Source organism: Xenopus tropicalis, chromosome 2 (assembly GCF_000004195.4).
Source record: "Xenopus tropicalis strain Nigerian chromosome 2, UCB_Xtro_10.0, whole genome shotgun sequence".
In the NCBI taxonomy this organism is placed as follows: domain Eukaryota; kingdom Metazoa; phylum Chordata; class Amphibia; order Anura; family Pipidae; genus Xenopus; species Xenopus tropicalis.
In genome coordinates, this window is record NC_030678.2 from 78,654,739 (window position 1) to 78,664,301 (window position 9,563).

The 9,563-nt window shown below is 38.8% G+C and overlaps 1 protein-coding gene across 2 annotated transcripts; it reads right to left on the minus strand.

The window, feature by feature from the left end:
- Positions 1–1,005: 1,005 nt before the first annotated feature.
- Positions 1,006–7,040, minus strand: rcc1 (regulator of chromosome condensation 1). Of its 2 annotated transcripts, none has more exons than XM_012956927.2 (10): positions 6,801–6,965; positions 5,942–6,028; positions 5,255–5,442; positions 5,002–5,181; positions 4,256–4,352; positions 3,821–3,943; positions 2,575–2,727; positions 2,225–2,344; positions 1,958–2,110; positions 1,006–1,837 (listed from the first exon to the last, which is right to left on the minus strand). In XM_012956927.2, the coding sequence occupies exons 2-10, from the start codon at positions 6,018–6,020 to the stop codon at positions 1,668–1,670; spliced, it is 1,263 nt and encodes a 420-aa protein (XP_012812381.1). In that variant the 5' UTR covers positions 6,021–6,028; positions 6,801–6,965; the 3' UTR covers positions 1,006–1,667. The 2 variants fall into 2 exon arrangements, with proteins under 2 accessions (XP_012812381.1, NP_001016101.1); NM_001016101.2 differs by lacking the exon at positions 6,801–6,965 and adding an exon at positions 6,966–7,040 and having other exon boundaries at positions 1,012–1,837.
- Between the last annotated feature and the right edge of the window lie 2,523 nt (positions 7,041–9,563).

Consider the following 9,563-nt stretch of genomic DNA (forward strand, 5'->3'; position numbering starts at 1 on the left):
ACACAATTGGAAAGTTACAGTAAAGACAGACATTGTGAGTATTTGTAAGCAATGGGTTTATAGTGAAAGCGGATCTCCTGATGTGTATGGATCCACATGTATTTTTTGTACTCGCTACATCTACATTTTCTGCAGGCAGTAACTTTCTAAATAGAAATAAGCATGTGATTAGCCTAAAGCTAAAAAATTGTTTTGAATGTCAAAAAGTGATATACGATTGCTCGGAATGGATTGCTCTATGCACAAAATCTGACTGCAGTCTATAAAATCACTTACTGAAAGTATTTTTAATGTAACTATGAATGTAACTATGAAGAAGCGCACAGATCAGTACTATAGCATTCACTTTCACTACTAACTTAAATTGAAGTCAAAGGAGAACAAATCCATCACAACCACATAAAGCAAGTCAGAATAGCTGTATCATACAACTACTACTTTGGTCTAACAGCATGTGTCTGGTCACACACAGGACTCGCATATGCCTTGGAAGCCAACAAACACCCCTGGAATAATTGATGTCTTTGCATCTAACACTACAAACAGTTGGTCTAACTGCAGCATTGACTGAAGTATGAACAAGCAAGCCATTCTCATGACTATTTGACCACTGTTGGGTGCTGCGTCAGCTTTTGCACAATTATGTGGTAACCTGGGGAGAAGGGGAAAAGCTTAACCATGCTTATTTGTTATCAGTTTTCCTTGCTGGGAGGTTGATGTCTCTCTGCCAATTTAATCATAGCCCAGCAAACATAAAATAATTTCATTCTTTTCTTTGCTACAGAAACAAATGACACACTGAACTTCACAGAAATAAGCACCAGTCCTAAATACAGATCTGCCATACTGATAGAAAAACTGGAACATGATATGTATGTCAATGCCACCTCTATAAGCCACTAGCCTGGAGCGGCAAAGTAGTAGAATTCAATGGCTGTCCAGTAAAGCACATGACATGTCTTGACATATATTGTCCTTCGAATGCCAACAGAGGACAAGAGCACATTTACATTTTATGAAAAACAAATTTATTCCAAAGACAGATAAAATGTGTTTTATGTCCCCATAAAATCAAAATAGATTTGCTCTTTTGTTTACAGGAACTGGAAACACAGATTTCCCAGAGTAATGCATGCCTTTCTGTACAGAGAATCACAGCTCAATTTAAAAAAATAAAGCAATTTGTTTGTAATGGGATATTAAAAATAAAATCTAACAGTTATAATAACCCTTAAAAAAAGGTTGGAGGAAGAGAGTGATCTAGAAAGAGGGGAAGAGATAAAAGCAGAAGTTCTTGGTCTGCAAATGTAATTTTTATAGACCAAACCGATGAAAAGATAGATGCTCACAAAAAGCAGATAGCTTGAGAAAGAAGCTAAAATCAAACCCCCCAAAATGAGGGTGAGGATTCCACAAAATGGAAATGGACAAAAAGACTCAGAAATAAAACAAGAGTCATGCAGAGAGTAAAGTAAGAACCATTTTTGGTTATGTTAGATGACACACAGAAACAAAATGGTGTCAGAAGGGACAGCTCCACAAGTGTGTTATTTATTATGGACTAATTAAAAATGCTTCTATGTTGTGCAAAAGGGAGGATTGCAGCCATGTTGCTACACTCCATTCAGGCTAACTTGGTTGATAGTATTTTCTGTAGTTAGATTTGGTCAGCTTCTTTTTCGCACAAGAAGAACAGTGTGCTGACCTCCACTGGATACTGATAAGACATCCCGGTCTTCAAGCTGTTTCCCGGTCATCTCCTGTGGACTCCAGACATCCTCTTCTTCACCAGTACCTAGCTGCAGGTTTGTACCCATGCCCCAGGCAAACACACGACCTAACAAGGAAACAATCATGTGAAATAAAGTGAGCACAAGAAAAAAAAAAAAAAAGCCAGAAGTGAAATCTATAAACACATATGTAGGGGGATCAAGATGAGAAAAAAAAAATCACTAACCATCATTAGAGACAGCATAGCTGACAGATGCTCCACATGCTACAGATTTCGTTTTAGGCAAGATAGGAATTGGTGTGGGCTCACTCAGTTCTTCTGCATTTTCCCCAAGACCAAGTCTGCCATATTCTGCACGGCCCAGACTATAAACCTTCCCTAAAATAGGCAAGTATTTTAGACCACAGGATACGGGTAGCTGTGAAAAGCACAGTACAAGCCCCGTTTGAAAAAAAATCAAAATATGTCCCTCCCCTCCCCCCAGTGACTCACCTTCAGAGTCCACACAAATGGTGTGATGTTGTCCTCCAGAGAACCCTACCCAGGACTTGGTGGAGTTTTTGAAGGAGGTTAAGTTCTGAGGTGCAAAACAGGACTGAGTTGTTTTTGTACCTAAGATTGAACACACAAGTTTTAAATCTAATAACAAAATACCCCTTTTTTATTTTAGGTTAAACAAAGCACTTTCAATATTCAGAATAAAGCAATGTCCCTTTAGCAGCTTTAAGACAACTCCTTGATAATATGTATTACACACTTTTTTTCAATAATTATATAGGCGCACTAGTTGTCTTCCCTTCATCTGCATGATTTTATTTTACTGGCAGCCCTTTACTACTCACCAAGCTGATGGTAGTTTGAAAGACCAAAGCCATATACATGGCCTTCTTGGGACACTGCAAAGGTGAAGTATGCTCCACAAAACACATCCTGGAAATGCACACGTCCACTTCCCTTTGCCTTCAAGTGGATACATTGTGGAACCAACAATCTTTCTGAAGAGGGGGGGAAAAAAAAATTACATTTACTTTGCTAAATTACTACAAGTAAACACATAAAGATGCATGAATAGCCGAGAGATCAAGGCATTAATGGAGGATATTCTAACCTGTCTATCTGCACCCATTAGTTACCATATTGCAAACAAGTTGATATCTAAACAGAGGATATAAAACTAACCCACATTAGGTCATGCCAGGGATTTCCCCCCCCCCCCTAACAAACCAGCTTTTAAATATTTAATCTTGATTTTCCATTCAGAGACCACATAAGTGACTGGCGTATTACTGTTAGTAGTGCAATAGGTCTGAAGCATTAGTTAAAGGACAAGGAAAGGCAAAGTCACTTGGGGTGCCAAAATGTTAGGCACCCCCAAGTGACTTGAATCGCTTACCTTTTACCCCGGGCTGGTGCCCCTGTTCGGAGAGAACAGCACCAGCCCAGGGTAGCTGCAGCGCTTCCTCCTTCCTGTGCGCGCGCAGTAGAGTGAAAAAACCAAACTTTAACAGAGAAGTAGGCTTTTCACTCTACTGCGCATGCGCCAGTCGTGGGGTCCCGGCAGAACGAAGGAGGAAGCACTTGCTACAGGTACCCTGGGCTGGTGCTGTTTTCTCCTAACAGGGGCACCAGACCGGGGTACAAGGTAAGCGATTAAAGTCACTTGGGGGTGCCTAACATTTTGGCACACCCAAGTGACTTAGCCTTTCCTTGTCCTTTAAGACAGTACAGTCCAACTTCTGTGGTACCAAGGGCCAGAATTTTTCTGGCCTACATGGCAGCTAAAGAAAGCCAGTTTTGACCACTCCCCTTTTTTAAACATTTAAAACAAACTGCCAGATTGTTATATCTGTGCAGTAGATTTGTAAGCACAACTGCTACAGAGGAGTGTATTTTCTATTTCTGTTCTCCAGTTAGAGTTAATCCAAAGGTCCTAAAATTTATGTGCAAACCATAAGAGAAACCAGACCATAGGAAATTAAAAAGATGTCCTCATAAGAAATGTCTACAACAGATGTAATTTGTCCTTATGATTATACACTGGTTTAAATGAATTTGGTCTACAGGCCAGGAAGAACATGGTCACCCAACCTAGTCCTTTGCGCCCTCCACGATTGGTGAATCTTTCTGGAACTCGGCCCAGCTGACCCTGCTCTCCGCATCCCGATGTGTATAGGTCACCATCCACCGTAAGCAAGACAAGATGATCATTACCTGCCATGGTAAATAGAAAAAAAAATTGAGAAAGACAACTATAGAATTTTTAAGCGATACTGACACCTTAAAATTAAACGGTTTTAAAATATATTATTACACTCTTTGCATGGGAAAGGGAGAGTCAGGTTGGCAACAGTAAGATTTAAGAACTTCAAGTAACAATTACTTACAAAAGCAGAACTATCAGCGAAAAATGATCAACATGACCTATAGGTAACTTTTAAATGTACATTAATATTTTGAAAAGTAAAGTGATACTGACAAGAAAAAAAACTAAAGTCATTTTTGCATGCTTGGATTCTCCCTTACCAGAGGCTATTTTAATGACTGGTGCATTTATCTGCATTTGAACAGGCACCATGCTTTTCTTCATAGGTTCCAGTAAACCAATAACACCATTATTATCCTACAAAAGAAAAGAAAAATATTGCAGTAGGTCCTATAGAGCAAGGAATTCTTCCACAATAGAAGCAGTGTTCTTGGTTCAACAATGTGTTCACATTGTCTCAGGGAAGCCCTCAATAAGTCCTTTAATTCCTGCTAAAACCTTGCATATAGTAACAGAGGTGCTAGCAACTTTTCAATTTACTTTTAACAACTTTGTGACCTTTACAAATAACAAAGACAAGGTTTAGGAATGTAATTCTATAAAAAGTGATTAGGTTTTTGAAAATATTTAATCAGCTAATGAACAGTCTTACTAATAACCGTATTCTACTATGGTTCACTATGTCCTCAGAGCTAGTTAGGTTAGTAACAAAATGCCTGACCTAACCATTACTTGGACATGTCAATACATTGTAATTTAAATGTTATAATATTTAATGTTAAACATAATTAATATATAATAATATATACTTAATACAAAGCTGTAAACATTTGATATTACAATAAAAGTGGAACAAATTCCCAGTGTCACCTTCCTTACCAACAGCTCTTACTACTTTATGAGAAACAAAACATAGTATTGCTACAGTGGATATAGTTGGCAGTATATGGTATACTGGAAGATGTTGAGTGCCACTTTGACAAAATTCACCAAAATATTCTAGTACCCTGAATGATCCGAAGACGAACACTCTGCCATCTTCTGTCAGAGCAGCAGTGTGACTGTCTCCTGCAGACACCTGCACCACCTTTTCTACAAGATCCACCTTGCCAGGCTGTGTTTCCGATCCCTCCTCCGAAGTGTCACGACCAAGGGCACCCTCATCATTGCATCCAAATGTATAAATCTGACGGGGAAAAAAGGGTAAGTGAACAAGATAGAGCATCAAGTATACACATTCTTTGTTTAAAAATACTCACACTTCCAGATGCTCCAAGGCACACAGTGTGCATCCCCCCAGCTGCTGCTTGTACGATGTCCTCAGGAAGGGTAACCAGAGCAGGTTTTTTCCTCTCCATCACATCTTCTCCAAGCCCTAGCTGCCCAACATCACCCTGTCCAAGGGTTAATACCTGCCCCCCAACTGTGCCATATGAAGAATGGTTGACTATTGGGAAAAATATAAAAAGAAACGCTGTACTTCAACCAGTTAACAGATTGCTTTCACGCAAGTGGGAGACTTGCAAATACAAATATTACCATATATTTTCCTATCTAAAACAAATACACTTAACCAATTACGGGGAATCCCCCTGAGAAGGGATGCTGGCACTATATGTATTTAGACATATGAGGACGCATTTATTAAAAGGCAAACTGTTTAAAAAAAAATAACCCAAAGCTTATACAAGTACAAATAAATTTAATGTAGGAAAATTTTAAAAGAATTTTGTGGACAATGGTCTTTTCATTCTAAGATTTGTATATGCAAACTATGGTTTGGACTCTTCTTGCATTAGGCCAAATTCCCAAGGTATCATTGATAAATGAAAAAATGCAATTTGGCACTTTCCTAAATTTGCAAGAGCTGTACAAACTACTGTTAAAACTAAAAACAGAAACCCATATTCTTACATGTAAACACAATTGGCCAACGGATGACTAACCTTTAGTTTTCTTAACAACTGATGTTCCATTGCTTTCTTCAGCCACAATAGCTCTCTTCAAAGCCTTTTTGCCTTTCATAGTGAAGTCTTGAAAAGAGACAGTAATATCAGTAAGCATAAGCATTAGTCTTTTCTCCGACTGTATGTGATCACATTTAGAAAAACTGAATGCCGCCTGTGACTTCAAGAACCAACCTGTTGTTTATAATCAAAGTTAATAGGATTAGCAATGTATTCCTTATGGCAGTAATCTAAAATAAAGTCTACTCCCCATTCAGCCTCTTCAAGGGGTCCAAATAATTATTGGAATATCACAAGTTGATGAGGCCCAAATAATAATTTGAACATTAAATAAAAAGTGGAAAAGCATGCATATTAATATCCAATAAATATGCTTAAGGCATGAGTAGATATGCCATTTAGTGTTTGCCCAGAATGTTTTCGGTAACACATACTATTATATAATATAGAAAGGCATTTCATTTATACATTTAGCTGACAACAGGCACATGACAACACACAACATGATCCTTAAATTAGGGTAAACTTCCTGTCTGAACATAAACTTATCAAAGGCTTAAAAATTGTAGCAGCACTGTATAAAATATTTATTGGGGAAAGCAATAACAGCTCCGCTTCATGTTCTTACTGATGGCGCCTACTCACCCAGATAAATGAAAGAGAAAACACTACACTCAGTACCTAATCTTAAAAACGACTAACCTCCTCATACTAACTTGTCTAAACAGTAAAAAAAGGTCCAGATACACCCAGTAATCGCTCTAAAGCAAGTCTCAACACCTGCTAACATTGTCAAGCAATGATAAAGTACATTCAGCTTCTATTATAAATATCTCACATATGTAGATGTCAGCGGGTTATGCAAACGCTAGTAAGACATTCAGCTAAACCAGATACATGTAGTTTGTCCTATCCGGGAAGGATTTCTAGCAATATACACTATCGGTATCGGCTTATAGCTATAAGTTCCAGCGCTGTGCCGCTGAAGCCCCCACAACCTCACCTGTGCTCCAAGATTACAAAATTAACCGCGCTCAGCTCCTTTAAGCAACTTCTTCACACGTGCGGCGCATCCGTGACGTCAGTACCAAGCGACGCCGGAAAGTACAGTGGAAGGGCGGCTGTAAGCCACGCCCCTTTGTCTGCACGAAATGGGCGTTTCCGTGGTTAGAACTCAATAAAAAAACCCGAAAGTAACGGACCTTGAATAAATTTATTCGGCAGTGGCAGAGTATCGCCAGTCCCCAAACCAGTGTTATGTGAAAAGCCACAGGTTTTATTAGTCAATTAAAACTGAGTAGACCACAAATCTTAAATACTAGTAGCATAGGCGACGGATATGAATGCTTAAAGTTCGAATACCAGGGAAATCTCTTATACTGTTTCAATCCCCTCCAAGTCGCTTGCTTCAAACACAATTTAGGGATGTAATTACATGCCCGTGTACCTACTAGGTGCCTACTCCTATGTGAAGGAAACAGGAAATCTTGCTATACTTTTGTTTTGCTTTCCCAGGCAGTGACCATGTGATTTATGATTTAGGTTTGAAAAATTGTGTTTTTTATGACACCTCCCCATTACTGTATTTTACTTCATTTTGCACCACTTGTAATCTTGCACGGTTATTAATGCTAATGGGCAAATTTCATTACAATTCTTGTTCTTGAAATTTTATGTGGTCATCTAAAATAAATACATAGCTTGATAAATATGTTTATTTACACAGTGATGCCTTGCAATCACATTGTTAGTTTAATGTAAGTGAGCACCTTTTTTTAAACAGTATGATAAACAGGCCCCTATATCCCCTCCATCTTAAAGGAGACATATCCTATAAAAATTATGAATGTACCAGTGAATTAAACTCCTCTAGATATAGAAGGATTGTGCTTTAAAAAGTTGTGTTTCCTGCTGATTTATTGAGAAATTCCACAAAAACACCCCTAGAGCCCCGCCCATCTGTTCCACTTCCTGCTGGCTGAATTCTCTGGATGAGCTGGGGGGCCGGTGGCTCTCCGTACCCTGCACTGTAGGATAGGAACCAATCAGCAGCTAGGCTGCCCTGATAGGGAACTGAAGCCTGTCTTTGCTTGTGTGACTGCAGGGCTGTGATTGGCTCTCCCCCTCCTACTGTGCTTCTGGCAGGGACCATTAGGACACGCCCACTCTCCATTTCAAACGCCGACAGAGAAGTGATAGGATCTATAGGGAGCTCCAATAAAGGGGCCATTGTTACAGATAGGATTAATGTTTAGCCCAAAGGGAAACCAGCACCGTATATTATACATAATTGCCTACAGGGTTAGGGGTTTTCCCATTTATCCAATATTTCTCCTTTAAGAGACCCATACTACAGTACGACACTTTAAAACAAAACTTCAAAGAGCCTGGCCTTATCAAATGGACACTTCACAAGTCTCTATGGAATATTCATGGTGCACATTTGCTACCAAGTTGCTGGGTTCAGGAAATGCAAGAGATACTTATGTTTTCCTTATTACATTTTCTGTTATCCAGAACTTGTAAACAACATAAAAATGACAACATGAAAACAATTTGATGGAGCTGTCATATTTGAATTCCTATTCTTTTATTAAAAGCTTGCACTATTACTCTGTTAGCTGATAAATAATATCATGTTACCACAAAAAAAATCAATTTTCCTTTCTAAACATGGTACATCATTGTGATAAACCTGGAGAGGATCTTTATTCTTTTGAAAGGAAGAGAAAAAAAATCTCTTAAGTAACCGCAGATGTAGTATTATATAGGATTAGCAAAACAATTAAATCACAACCATGAAGGTTAAAGACCAGGATGGGGATTGGCACAAAGCACACAGTCCAGTAATTGAGTTTATATTTAACGTTTTGTAATTCTTCAGATAACTGGCACATAAATATATATATATATATATATATATATATATATATATATATATATATTTGCACAAACAGTTGTCTATACAAGGTAATGAGTCTATTGAGAAAAAGGTACATTCTTCCAAAAAAATGCCTTTTAGCAATAAGTGAGTTGCGAATTTTCTGGCCAGTGCCAACCCTAACCTGCAAGTTTCTCAACCCATCCCAAGGTTGAGAAGTATTCCTGCACCAAACTGCCTCTCATGGTGCTGTCAGAGACAATGTCAGTGAGGAGCAGGCCGGCACATCACCTATAGCAGCAGGGTTAGTCCACAACTGAAGCATACAATAAAAGTTGTTGCACACTTCAGCTGGGCAACAGCAACACTTGTGACCCCTAGGTTGATGATGTACAAGCTTTACCCTGCACCTGCTTGACCTGTATTGCGCCACTTTGCACTTTACTAATGCTAATACTAATGGCGATCGTAAATGGTGGGAAAACCTTTCTGACTTTGAACTTTCAGTGCATGTTTTTGGAAGCCTCCCATAGGACTCAATGGCACTCTGCAGCTCCAACCTGGCCCATGACAAGTCACGATACCGAAACTTGAATAAATCCGAAACTTCCGTTCTCATTGCGACAAATATGATTTTGTCGCACAAATTGTTGCGCAAATTGTCACAAAGTACAAAGTTGTGCAAATTAACGAAAATATTGCAGAAAATATGCAAAAATG

Bases quoted from the DNA above. Each gene is read 5' to 3' on its own strand.
- rcc1 (XM_012956927.2), bottom strand. From the start codon at position 6,020: ATGAAAGGCAAAAAGGCTTTGAAGAGAGCTATTGTGGCTGAAGAAAGC. The intron at 5,182-5,254 runs GTGAGTATTTTT...TTTCCCCGTCAG, and splicing joins GCCTTGGAGCATCTGGAAGT to ATTTATACATTTGGATGCAA. The intron at 3,944-4,255 runs GTAAGGGAGAAT...TTACCATGGCAG, and splicing joins AGTCATTAAAATAGCCTCTG to GTAATGATCATCTTGTCTTG.